Genomic DNA, 13,034 nt, shown 5'->3' with positions numbered 1-13,034 from the left:
GCAGGAAAGACCAGGTGAGGTGAATGAGTTGATTGCATGGCCTGAGAAAGTTCGTGACAATTTCATGACAGTCAAGTATTAAAGTAACACTTTCCCCTTTACCACAAACTGAGATTGTACATTTGATGGAAGGTGATAATATGTGTAAATGAACAAAAAACACAATTTTCTTTGTTATGTGGAAAATTAATGTACACATTGTTTGTTTGCCAAAGAGTAATTTATTGACAAAGAAATGTACAGTACGTTATTCTTCTCCTTGACATTATTTAAGGTCAATTAGACCCCAAAGAGGTCTTCCCTTTAAGACCTCTAATAAACAAACTATTATAAAACAAATGGACTTATTTGGGATTAAGGAGGGCTAGTTCTTCTTAAAAATACTGTCAGCACAAAACACACTTGTAGAGCATTTGTACATATACACCATGCTTTACAGTTGGAGTCTCCAAGAGCCCAAACTGTAACAAATAATGCATTGTTTTCTGTAGCAATTCAAAATCATGTTCACTCTCATACAATTATGAAAAGCCATGAACAGTTAAACGGTTGAAACAATGTTAAATGCTGTGTGTTTTTCAGCAAGTTATCTGGGTCTCCATGACCCTCAACGGAGCATTAGCTTCAAACAGTTTATACAGTATAAGGCACAAAAGGTCCTGTGCATCTCATAATTACTTTCCTCCTAAACCATACAAAATGAAACTATGTTAACAAGTAAACAGTTACATACTACAGTCCAGACAGACGCCTTTTTCCCCCTTAAATTTAGAAAAGCACAAGAAGAAAATGTTCTTGTTTTCCTTCTGTGGTGGAATGGATATATATATAATGGGAGACCAATGTATGTATAGCCCACCATACTTTCCGCCATAACTGTCCATTTTTACATCCAATCCATTCCCCCTCATGTGTAAAATGTCCATCTGGCCGGATGCACCCCAGAGAACTCTGCAGTGACCCAAAGCCCCGCCTAGTCACACACTGAACTCCAGATTGCAAGTGCTACATTCACATCAATAGGAGCTACTGAGATCAACTCCTCCTACCAAATATGTTACCTGGGGTCTTAATTTAGGTACAAGAATGTGTACTTGTACTGTGTTTGTATATTTTTATCTTTTGGTTGCCTTTGGCTGTTGGTTAACATCGAAGATGAGAAAAGGTTTCTAAGGCACAGCAAAACTGTAATTGTTCAAAACAACATGAATGCTCCCTAAGGATGTCTGTGAGAGGGAAGGAGAGGCCTCGGGTCAACCCAGTGGTTACTGGTCATCAGGCACGGCCCAAAGATCAGCCAGTCACAGAGCAGCAGCCCCTCCAGTCAGTCCATATAAACCGTGGGAGGCTCCAGCCCATCTCAAAAGCATCATCAGAGAGAAGTTGACGCTTTGTGTTTTTCTCTGCACTGATACTTTTCAGATGATTATCCAGGAGTGCTTACAACGGACTGAACAGTAGATAACAATTAAATGCATAGATTATCGAAATTACAGGGAGACAGTATGGAGGAGTGCACACGCAACCGTACATGGCAATTTTTCCTGAAACCACATAAAAGACAAAAGCTAGGAATGTGGTATTCTTGGGTTTTCTGAGATATAATTCTGTTTATTTATATGAGTCAAAGGTTACATTTACACTCCAAGTGAGAAATATGAAGTCAAAGCTTAAATCAAGTGTATTCTTGTTAGCCTTAATTCGTTACACTCTCAGAGGGTTACCTAACACCCACACTTTGAAACATTAAATGAACACAACTCTCAGACCCCCAATGAGAAGAATGAAAAAGTCCCACGAAAACCTAATTTGGTGAGAAAAACGGTAGAAATCTGGGCAAGGGCCTCACAAAGACATAATCCCTTCCAACATGCTCATAATTCACTATTTATCTACACTGTAATTAGTCACTCACCCCTTGGCCAAAAATGTACACTAAAAACTTGTAAGCAATCCAGCTAAATGCACCAGTTACTCTTCCAGCCCCTTTAGGCGTCTCCCAAAATGCATCAGGATAAAGAAATACTCAGTTGTGGTTAGCCTTAATGACAAAATAATAGACAAATACATCTCAAATGTCATCTAACTTAATGATATGTGTTTAAGTTTATATACAAGATGTTCATACTGTACATGTACACACTGGCATTTGTGTGCTATTATTTAGTTAACACATATTTCGTGTTCCTTAATAGGTAAGATGTTGGTAAAAAAATTATTCTTGTTATTCTGATTTCATGTAACATACACAACGCTGACATGTGATTTGGTCACTTGTGAAATTACCCTAAACTCTGCTGTCTGTTTTAAACCTGTAATTATAATTTTATTGTTGTATATTAATGCATGAGCGGGGAAAAAAAGGTCTCTTACATGTAGCCTCTGAGTTGTTGACTTTCTATTTCCAGCTCTATGCAGACACATTTACACAGTCAGTGGAAACCATGATGGCGGGGATGCATATATACAGCCATGGAGGATGGTCAAATTCCCTTTGGTCATCAGGTTGACCACAGGTGGTTTCCATGTTAAACACCACCGTCTGATCAGTGAATATATGCCCCTGAGTGTCCTCCACTTTATAGCTATTGCTGTCTACAATGTCTCTAGGAAATGGCTCAGACATGCTGTCCTGAAAAAGTGCACTGCTTGCTCTTTTGCATTCTGAAACCAGTTATTAGAACAATGTATTTTCTTTTTTTCTAATCAGGGAAAGTGTCTGGTCTGAGGTTCATGATTTGAAACCTTGTACAGAGTTTGTCTCAATGACACAGTGTAATCTAGATAAAATATCAGGTAGAAAGCAGACACTTATCTTGCTAGAAATGAATGGGATTCACAAGAGTGCAGAGCTACAAACATTTGCCTAAACAGACAAAAGATTGCTATATTGGTGGATCACGATGATGAATAGCCAGTGCAGCTTGTGTGCATCAGCTCACCGTGGAAGTTAAAGGCAAATTGTGGCTCTGCAAGGTCTCTCTGACAAACCTTGCACTTCTGCCCCTTGTCCAGTCTGAACTTTTTATTTGAGGCCTGCATCTGCAGATGAGAGAGAGAAAGAACAACAGGGTTCAGAATAAGAAGGAAACAAGAATGCACACAATGTTCATGGAGTGAAACAAATATGAAATACCGGTATATCATTAAACTCACCCAAATGGCTTTGTGCCGCATGCACTCTACCTGGCCCAAAGCCTTCTGCAGCCTCGCCATCTGCCGCTGGTGGAAGGACTCTCTGAGAGATCTAACTAAGAACTGGGAGACCAGTTGAATGGACCAGGAATCAGGCAGGAGCTGAATGATCTTCTCTGCCACAAAGACCCGAGGGTTGTTGTTGAGCAGATCCACGGCAGCGCTGGTAAGCGCCTCAGAGCTCAGGTAGATTTGGAGCAGCGTGAGCAGCAGGGTCTGCCTGAACTGGGAGTCCCGGCCCTGGGCAGCCCTGCAGCAGTAGGCCTCTGCAGCCTGCAGGTCTCCCTCCTTGTGAACAAGCACTTGCAGTGCCTTACAGTGTTCACCGGTCCTACCGAGGAGAATGGCTTTCTCCATGTGCAGGGCTGCTGACTTGACTCTCTCTGCGATTAGAATAATTCAATATAATTAAGTCACAATTCAGTGGTGATTTATTTTCTCATTAAGCATCAACATACCATATACAGTGGAGACATCATAGCATTTGGATTCCCATAGCAGCTGCTGCAACTTTCCTCTGGTCCTCCTCAAATCTGCTTTTTCTTCCTCTTGCAGCGTCTGAGTAACATATGCTAGGGCCAGACGGTTGTGATGTCTCTCCTCCTGGGGGGGCAGATTACACCAATCATGTCTTTATTTGATAAAGGTGTCAGGGATATGAGATTAGGAAGCTGCCGCGGTACCCACCTTACTGTTCAAATCATGGATTAAGAACTCAAGATGTAAAATCAACGCCAGTGGGTACTTCTCCAATAGAGCAAGGACGTTTTGAGCTTCAAATTCACCATCTGGTGGACGCTTGTTGAAAATCCGCACCCCTATCTTTTTTCAAATAAAGAAAAACTGTTATTGGACATTTCATTGCCAGTAATTGTCTAATGAGCAAAGCAATGTAGGTAATAGGTGGCATTTTGCTGTGTTTAGATCCTAACACATAGTTGAATTGTGCAACTCTGCCCTCTGCAGTTAAGTTAAGAGCATGAAAAAGGAAAAAAGGCACCTCCTGGTTTCTCTGAAGAGTCCAGTCTGCAAATGTCAACACAGCATCTCTGTCTTGCAGCTGACTGAGAGTCCACACTATGTGTCCATATACATCTGAGCAAGAGGTGTCTTTGTGGAAACCATCTGCAATTTTTACCCAAGTCTGAAAAAAATATAAAAGGCTAAAACACGCTACTTTTATACATCAAGTTTACATATAAACTGTGTGCAGTTGTTTTAGGAAAGGATACCTCAATTGCATCAAGTTGATGTCCATGGCTTTGATAGAGAGAACCTAATGCAAAAAATCTGTAAATAAAAAGAGATCAAACAGCAAATGATCCATCAGAAATTGAGCAAATTGGAGAAAATGTCTCAAATGTTGATTTGTTGTTGTTTCTTTTTAAAGAATAATTTGTCCTCATCTCAACAAACAAACTTTCATGTTTTTACCTGTTGTGTTGCTCCAAAACAGGAACACAGTGGTCCAGCCTGCACTCATTGGGAGATGCCACAAGCTGCTGCAGATTTTCTGTGTCTCCCAGTTCTAAGTACAGCCTCAGGAGGGCGCAGTCCACCTCCTGAGTACACTTCAGGCCTTGCTCCGTTCCCCTGACTGCTCTAAGAAAATCTCCCAGGAAGGCCAGGTATTGATGAAATGTGTTCCTGTTCTCTTGGCAGAGCACCTGAAGATCCCTGCCTTTGTTCACTTGATCGAGCTGGGACTTAAAGTCCTCACTGAGACACGACTGCATGTCAGGGTAGAGGTGAATGATTTCTCTGGGGTCCAGCTCACCTGTACTGTTCAAGTAAGTGATGAGTATTGATTTGTGTTAGACTTAGGTGTAGAATTCAGCAGAAAAAGACTCACTATTCACAAGATTCACATAATACTGCACAATCTGCTGTGGTTTAATAAATGTGCTTTGAATTTGGAGTGTCGTGAAAGGGTTTTTTACTCTCACATGAATAGTTCTTTGGCCTCGGAAAAACCCTCCCGGTAAAAATGAACAAATCCAGCCAGGCAAGTGATGGCCTTCTGCAGCTCCTGCCAGTAAAAAAAAAAAACAGGCACACAATGCATTAACATATTTAAAGCACCAATGAGCCGAAATCATTTAGGCAGAAAACTGTGTCACTATCCTTAAATCTCCAGGGCAATTTATGTTTCATGTTAAGAATTTTAAAATATCACAAAACCAAATGCTAATTCTTCACCCTGACCTCTAACCTGTAACCTGAGATGTGGCAAAGATAACCCTAAATCTCAGGCACCATCTGCTGTCCTCACTTGCATTCATCCAACTGGAATACACCTACAATAACAGCTTGTAACAGTGTAGTCAGCCTACACCTCAACATCCTGGTTCAATCTGTTCTACAGTGATGAAATATTAAAGTCAAACACTATGAAGCAATGCCAGCCGGGATTGTAATGCATGCATATTACATCTATTAATTTATAAAATGGCAGCACTGAATGTTACAAAAGCAGACAATGCAGAAAAAAGGAAGTTGAGAAAAGCGTTTGTTTAAAAAAAGAGTTTAAAAAGCATGGGACAGCTATGTGAGTTGTAAAACATGAATTATATGCTTTTTTAGGAAGAGTATTCCCCTATAAGAAAAAACAATACAAAAGTGTCAACCTGTACTCTGGACAATATAAAAGAAATCTAAGCTTGGTTAGTTTGCTTTTAGCAAGACTAGTTTATCCATGTTGCCATACTTTCTATGATTTAGTTGCTGCTTTTTTTAATGTGGTAAACCTAACACTGAAATGTTCATCCAGACTGAAATATCTCATCAACTAATGGATGGATGAAGGTTGGTGCAGTCATTCATGTTCCCCAGTGGATGAATCCAACTGACTTTGGTGATCCTGTGAGAAAGTCAAAGTTTTAACTTATATCCTGTAAAATATTTCAACATCTTAAACATGGATTGGACAGTTAGTACAGGCAATCATGGTTTCCAGACTCTATATGCTTGTGACTTTGGTGATCCTGTGACTTTTGTTAGCACCAATATGAATTTGATTTGTAGTTTTCAGTGACATTTTTTAACAACTTTTGGATGGATTGCCATGAAATTTACAGACATGTACTGTATGTCCCCAATTTATCTAATACTGTTGTTCATGACCAAACAGCTGTAAAACTGTAAACATTGCCATCAGCCTCAGTGGTACTTGTGTTCAATGCTAATTAGCCAATGTATGCTAACACCCTAAACTAAGATGGTGAACATGGTAAACATCAAATCTGTTTTATCATCAGAATTTTAGCATTGTCCTTGTGAGCAAGTTAGCATGCTGACTTTAGCATTTTCCTCAAAGCACGCTAAGTATTTAAAAAAAAAACGAAGCATATTCTCAATGTTGACCAAATATGTTGTTGCTGCATTCTGCCTTTGAAGGGCATAATAGTTGGGCGGGTTGTTTTTTACTCAACGTGATTATGGAGAAGGAAGAAAAGAAGAAAAGAGCAAAAAGCCTACTATAAATGTGTCTGTCTCATTTTGTTATCCTCAAAAACTGTGTTTTATAAAGAATGCGTTTGTTGGCAACCTAGATATTAAAGCAGTGATGTATTTGCGTCCTGCTGTGTGTCTATAAATTGAATTTTACCTTGTATGAGTCACATGGACAGTGGCCTTGAACTCCGTTCAGCAGTAACAAGGCCTCCTCGATCCTCTCATGCCTGACAAGTGCCTGGATCTGCTGATCGAGTGGCACCAGACGCAGGCTGAAAATGTCTCTCTCTGTGAACACTAACACACCATCTGAGGGGACATTTGTTTTGGGTTTTCAGAAACAGCCAGTGAGTAGGAACAGTAGATGCAAGGATGATTGACTGAATCAGTGCAAACTGAGACAGACACAGCGACATCTTTAAAAACTAAAACACAATTTGACAGCCTTTCGGTCTGCAATCTGCCAAGATTAGATGATGAATTGATGTTGCCTGATATACCTGATGTGGAGAGCAGACCCGTTGCTCCGCTGAGACTCACAGTCTGTTTGATCTGCTGATCCACCATGCTGTAGACAGACAGCACTTGGGGCTCTAGGGTTAGGATGTAAGGGAAACACACTCCGGCTGCCAGCACCTCCTGAGGCCACTGCAAGGGGGGGCGCTGGCATATCCCTGTCTTCATCACAAACATGCCTGAGGGATGAGGATGGAGCAATGATATCTTAGCAAGACAAATATCCCCTGGCTAGATGGATATATATGGGGGAGGGATAGGAGATGATATCATGTAATGTTAACTGGTTTGAAAAGGAAGCATATAGCCGGGAGAACAACATGTACCATAAACATTTTAGCGGCTCTTACCCAAAGATTCAGGTCCGTTTAGGAGGAATTCCCCTCGTCCCACGGAGGTAACAATAACACGCTGCCTGCTGTGATTGTGAGGGAAAAGCTCTTCACTGCTCCCAGTCCGAATATCACAGAGGAGATACCTGTCGCTGGTGGCTACACAAACACTGGCACCGTCTACTGCCAAGGCCACAGGGTCCTGGAGCAGAGGGACTTCCTTAACAACGTCCCACCTGTCCACTCCAACAACGTGGATCTGGATCACCTTCCTGCGACTGGAGGAAGTAACCATTTCCACACATGCTGTCTGGGCTGCGAGCAACGAGTCGCAAACCTCAAACAAAGACACGTGCTGGATCTTCTTCAGGGTGGGAACAGGCTCCAAGGAGAACATGTTGAGGGCAGTAACGCTCCGGTCCCACAGGACCAGCAGATGGTTGAAAAGTGGGACTACCCTTAGTTGGGCTACATGGTTGTTTGAGCCTAGTTTTCTCAACCTACCCTCTCTGAATTTGCTCTGGCCAGGACTTGGGTCTCCATTTGTGCTACTGGGAAGGATGAGATGCTGGACTGTTGCATTTTTGGTCCCTATATACACATTTTGGTTACAGCACTCAAGGCACTGAATGCTGGATTTGTCCTTTTCTTTTGGGGATGATTGCTTTTCATAGATATGTATTTGTGTAAATGCTCTAAAAGCCATTGCAGATATTTAAGGAACTTTAACTTTTGCAAGGTGAAATACAAATGCCTAAATGATCTTCTGTAAAATATGTCAAATAAGACGTCCCTACCTTTCTGCTGTTCTCCCTTCCTCTATGATTCCTCCCCAAGTTTCTGAAGTGTAATGTGGTTTCACCTCTCATGTGACTATATCCTGACAGGAAATCTACGTCAGCATTTTTACTCCACTCATCCAACCATGTGAGGACACTTACACAACCCATCCAACGGCCTCACTTTTACAAGTGTAAAAACAATTTCCAACCTGCTATCACAGCTACATTTGTTACGCTGAACTTTGTGTCGCTGAACTTTGTGTCCGTCCTAAACTGACATGTGCTGACTTCTCCTCTGGATGGCGTCATTAGAGCAGAACAAGTCATGTCAGGATGAGCAACAATTCCCTACAATGATTTCCATTTCAGCATGGCATACATAGAAAGGTCTTTTCTTGGAACAACCAAGTAAGTATTTCACGAGACAAACATAAATCATGCATCAATTTGTGTTTCTGGAGTGTAAATACACTTATCTAGGCAATCATAATAATGTAAACTAAGCATACAGCAGACATATTTGTGTAATGAATGTTGACCTGGGAAATATAAGGGAAATATGTTATGGTGCTGTAACTATCTATTGTTTTCATCATAAATTTAAAAATAAATATCGAATATCTGTTAATTATTTAGTCCATAAGTAAGGAAATGGTGAAAAATAACTCCAAAGTGACATCTTCACAGAGTCTTTTAATTCAACCGTAAGTCCAAAATCTGAACATATACAGTTCGCTGTCATAAAGGAGACAAAATGTCAAATCCTAACTAAGAAGCTGAAACAAACATTTGTGTACTGATTAATCCATTACTTGAGCTTTCGCTTTCATCCCTTATAAAAAAAAGAAAACAGGGATTTTTTTAGTTTAACCAACAAAGAAAACATTCATCAACAATGGAACAATGGCGCCCTAACTTTAAAGATACATTTTTATCTTTACGGAAACATCACCGTTTTTGTGTGTGTGAGCAAAGTGAGAGAACTATTTAAATAACAACAAAATAAGTTGACATTCAGACTGTTTATGTGTACATGCCATGCAAAGAAGAAGAAATATTTAGGAATACACAGCATCTGCACTGCAAATTATTTGGTTCTTACCAAGATAAAAAAATCTTAGATTTAGAAGTGTTAGATAATTTATCTAATTTTAAGAGTAATGTTTCTTATTTTAAGTGTGCAACTTTACACCATAATCTAAAATCAAGCAAGCTTGCCAAGTGAAATTATCTTGCTGCATGGACAGATGATTTCACTTGTTTTGAGGACTTTTTCCCTCAGATTTAGTGTATTTATCTAGTTTTTAGACACCTCTCATTTTCAGTGTGTATCGGAACAGGAGCTTTCATTACTATTGGGATAAACCTGTGACCCCCCCTTCATGGAAAGATCACTTCTCCCTGCCACAGTCGGTGCACAATATGTTGTCGCGCTGGGTGAGGAACCCGCGTCCCACCAGCGACACAGAGCATTGAATGCAGGTGAAACACTCGCTGTGCCACTGGCGCTCCTCAAAAGAGATGTACTTGGCCCCTGCCAGACCTGCACACATCACACAAAGATCCAGAGATGAATGCAAGATCTTCACCTCGTTAATCTGACAGGTCCTACACAAATGCAAACACATATGAGCGGGAGAACTGCAAGTCAGAGTGAATGAAAACATGAGCACAGCCAGTGACTCACTTGTGATGGGCTTGGTGCAGCCCACACACTTCTTTGCATACAGGTTGCTGAAGCATTCAAGGCAGTAGGGGTAGTTTTCCCTGGAGGTGAAGCGCTGACCCGACAGCTGCTTCTTGCAGCTGATGCATAGGAAACACTCGCGGTGCCAGGGCTTGTCTTGGTAGGTCACTCCACCTGTTGTGATGGCCTAGAGGTAACACAAGTCCACAGAAAGTAAGAGTGAAAGAAAGAGACACACAATGACATTCCTTGCATCCTTTTATTCTGCAGCCATGTGAGTCATTTTAAAACACCAGAGTCCGGGGGATTTACTGCAGCAGTCAATACTTATAAAAGACTCAGCTGCAACCCTACCTTCTTACAAGCACAACATTGGTAGGCAAACTGCTTCTCAAAGCAGGGCACGCAAAAGTAGCCGGTGTCTTTTGGGATGAAGGACTTGGTTCCTATTGGCTGCTGACAGCGGTGGCACAGGAAGCAGGTCTCATGCCAGCTGTTCCCCTTGTATTCCATTTTACGGGATCCTGGCACAGGGGACGAGAGCAGCTTAGTCAGCATATGGTACCTCTACGACAGAAACACACTGCGGCCCAAATTAGTCCTGCTTTATCTGCAGGGAGAAGATGATGGTGCGCTCTTAATAATCTTGTATCTTAAAGAATTTGGAGAGAGGAAGAAATGTCATTGTTGTCTAATGTTTAAATTATTTTTTGAGATATTATATATGTGTGTCGTGCACAATTAGATATGATTGTTATACCATTTTCAAGCAGCCCTCTTTAGCAGATGAACTTGCCTATTTGTCATTGAATTGCAGATGTTCAAGCATACATATTTTTGAGCATTTTAAGGACTTCCCATCCAAAACTGAGTTTAAAAAAATGTATACTTGATCTTGGAAAGAAGAGTTCACAAAACAACCTAACCACAAGGTGCATTAAGCAGTTCTGGAGCATTGCATTATATTGCAAGATCTTCATTAAGCAAGTACCCAGTTGTCATGTACTTGTAGATGTTTAAATTGAGGGTTCATTCAATCACAACCTTTAAGCCAAAAAGTCCTTAAAGTGCTCAAAAAAATGGAAATTTGAATATCTATTTAAATCCCTCTATTGAGAAGGATTGTGTAATATTTGGGGAAATTTGTTTTCCTTTTCTTGGACCTTAAAACCCCAAAGTGTTGTCCTTAATTTTTTTCTCTCAACAGATTAAACAAATGAGATACAATGTGTTCATTTGTGAGCCTTCAGAGGTGATATTGTCTAGCCCTATTCATCGGCATCATCATCATCATTTGTACATACCATACCTGGCATGACAGTTTTCTTGCAGGTGGTGCACTTAGAAGAATAGTCGTGGGCGTAGCATTCGGTGCAAAGCAACAAATCATCCTTAGCGGCAAAGGCCTTTTCCACCAAGGATCTGCTACACTTTGCACACTTGAAACATTGCTCATGCCAGTGGAGATCCTTGTAGGACAAGTCCTGTTGATGTTTAACACATTACTTATTGCACTTGTCAATATTCTGTAAAATCTGATTTTTATTTATGTGCATGGATTGAAACAGGTAAGAACAACTTTTGTTGACAAGTTTTTAAAATGTCTCACCTTTAGTTCCTAATATGAAAAGACACATACTTAGTTAAGAAATTACTGAAATCAAAGCCATTGCTATCAGTGTAACACGGGTGCTTCCTTACCTTGCAGTTGCAGCCAATTGCCAAAGAGCAGCTCTTACAGCAGTTAGCGAACAGGTTCTCATAGCACTTAGTGCAGTACTGCGTGTCCTCTTTCATTATGTACTTCTTCCCCAAAAGGGAGTCTTTACAGTAATGGCAGTTGAAACGCTCGTTGGTGGACATTGTTGTGTTTTTTTTTTAGCTGCAAGTCAAAGAGAGCAGGAGGAGGAAAATTGGACAATAAGGAAGAGGATGGAAGGATGGAAAATACCCCATAATAGTCCAAGCAATCTCTCCCCCCTCTTATCAAGTATGTAAAGAGGCCAAGAGATTTTTCCCCCTTCTTTTGAAAGAATCTGAAAAAAGCAGTGCTGTGTTTAAGAAGTCCGTACCTCAATTGGTATGGGGCGAGAGTAAGACTGTGGCTGGGGGCTGCAGAGAGTGAGCGGTCCAGGCACAGGGGATGGGGCAGGGATGAAAAAAGGGTGAGGCAGGATTAGGGGGATCCACTAGGGGAGGGGGTGGTCTTCTATAAATACTGGCCCTCTTATTAGCGATAATCTCTGGGGAGAATGGACATGCTCCACTGCATCCTTCTGCACCTTTTAAGGGAGCTGATGGTGCACAGATTGCTAAGCCTTTGAAATGATTGAATCGTTGCTTTATTGCAGGAACAGTTTTAGGACTACAAGATTGATCAGTTTCACATAAATACACACTAAGGCAAGATGAGATTTGAGACTAAAAATACAACATATTTTTCTTTTCCACACACTAATATCAGTTTGCATTTTAGTGCCACAGAAGAGACAGTTGGCCATTTGGATGCTGTGACGTGTCTGGACACACTTGTGGCCTTCGTCAGTGCCTGCTACACACACAAGCAGTTGCAGATGGCCGATGAGAGGTAGGCGCCAGCAGCTTCGTGGTTGCCAGGTACTGAACTATATATTGCCAGGACCTCTCAGTAGCTATTGAGAGCGCCTTGGCAGCACTTCAGAAGAGGAAAGCTGCGGGCCTGTGGATGTCCAATCCATCCACGGCAAAATAAAGGAGGAGGAGCAGCAATTAAAGTTTGATGGTGACCATCTTGATGATAACAATGCTCAATAACATACAACAATACTATATAACTAAATAGCAATACTACACTTACACAAACCTAGGTCAATTTTTACAAGTACCAATTGATTGTTTTGACCCAGTGTTTGTGTTATTTTGTTACATTACTGTTGAATGAAAATACAGTAATTTTGACTCTGTGTTAGACATGACAAGCTCATGTTTTACCTTAAAACTGTCACATGTATTGTTAATTGTACAAAACGATGTCATCCTAAAACTGCAAAGTATACGTAGGAGAATCAGTGATAAATAGTGGCATGCAAG

General features: G+C 40.9%; 2 protein-coding genes across 3 annotated transcripts; both read right to left on the bottom strand.

Moving 5' to 3' along the window:
• Positions 1-201: 201 nt before the first annotated feature.
• Positions 202-8,343, bottom strand: LOC116679801 (transforming growth factor-beta receptor-associated protein 1). Of its 2 annotated transcripts, none has more exons than XM_032509243.1 (11): positions 7,515-8,343; positions 7,149-7,343; positions 6,803-6,957; positions 5,142-5,224; positions 4,630-4,977; positions 4,428-4,485; positions 4,196-4,339; positions 3,883-4,017; positions 3,654-3,798; positions 3,157-3,578; positions 202-3,045 (listed from the first exon to the last, which is right to left on the bottom strand). In XM_032509243.1, the coding sequence occupies exons 1-11, from the start codon at positions 8,200-8,202 to the stop codon at positions 2,899-2,901; spliced, it is 2,520 nt and encodes an 839-aa protein (XP_032365134.1). In that variant the 5' UTR covers positions 8,203-8,343; the 3' UTR covers positions 202-2,898. The 2 variants fall into 2 exon arrangements, with proteins under 2 accessions (XP_032365134.1, XP_032365135.1); XM_032509244.1 differs by having other exon boundaries at positions 202-3,042.
• A 1,244-nt stretch (positions 8,344-9,587) lies between these two features.
• Positions 9,588-12,175, bottom strand: LOC116679805 (four and a half LIM domains protein 2). The gene is made up of 5 exons (XM_032509250.1): positions 11,667-12,175; positions 11,275-11,449; positions 10,320-10,489; positions 9,966-10,152; positions 9,588-9,821 (listed from the first exon to the last, which is right to left on the bottom strand). Exons 1-5 carry the CDS (start codon positions 11,826-11,828, stop codon positions 9,670-9,672), a joined length of 846 nt encoding a protein of 281 aa, XP_032365141.1. The 5' UTR covers positions 11,829-12,175; the 3' UTR covers positions 9,588-9,669.
• Between the last annotated feature and the right edge of the window lie 859 nt (positions 12,176-13,034).

Source organism: Etheostoma spectabile, unplaced genomic scaffold (assembly GCF_008692095.1).
Source record: "Etheostoma spectabile isolate EspeVRDwgs_2016 unplaced genomic scaffold, UIUC_Espe_1.0 scaffold00018250, whole genome shotgun sequence".
Lineage (NCBI taxonomy): Eukaryota > Metazoa > Chordata > Actinopteri > Perciformes > Percidae > Etheostoma > Etheostoma spectabile.
Note: the sequence above shows the minus strand (reverse complement) of the source record. Positions and strands in the feature narration are given on the sequence as shown.

Excerpts from the sequence above, each read along its gene's own strand:
- LOC116679805 (XM_032509250.1), bottom strand. The coding sequence starts at position 11,828 with ATGTCCACCAACGAGCGTTTCAACTGCCATTACTGTAAAGACTCCCTT. Across the intron at positions 10,490-11,274 it reads CAAGAAAACTGTCATGCCAG|GATCCCGTAAAATGGAATAC; the intron begins GTATGGTATGTA and ends CCCCTGTGCCAG. Across the intron at positions 10,153-10,319 it reads AATGTTGTGCTTGTAAGAAG|GCCATCACAACAGGTGGAGT; the intron begins GTAGGGTTGCAG and ends TGTTACCTCTAG.
- LOC116679801 (XM_032509243.1), bottom strand. The coding sequence starts at position 8,202 with ATGGCTTTTAGAGCATTTACACAAATACATATCTATGAAAAGCAATCA. Across the intron at positions 4,486-4,629 it reads GTTTTGGAGCAACACAACAG|ATTTTTTGCATTAGGTTCTC; the intron begins GTAAAAACATGA and ends TTTTATTTACAG. Across the intron at positions 4,018-4,195 it reads CTCTTCAGAGAAACCAGGAG|ATAGGGGTGCGGATTTTCAA; the intron begins GTGCCTTTTTTC and ends ATTTGAAAAAAG.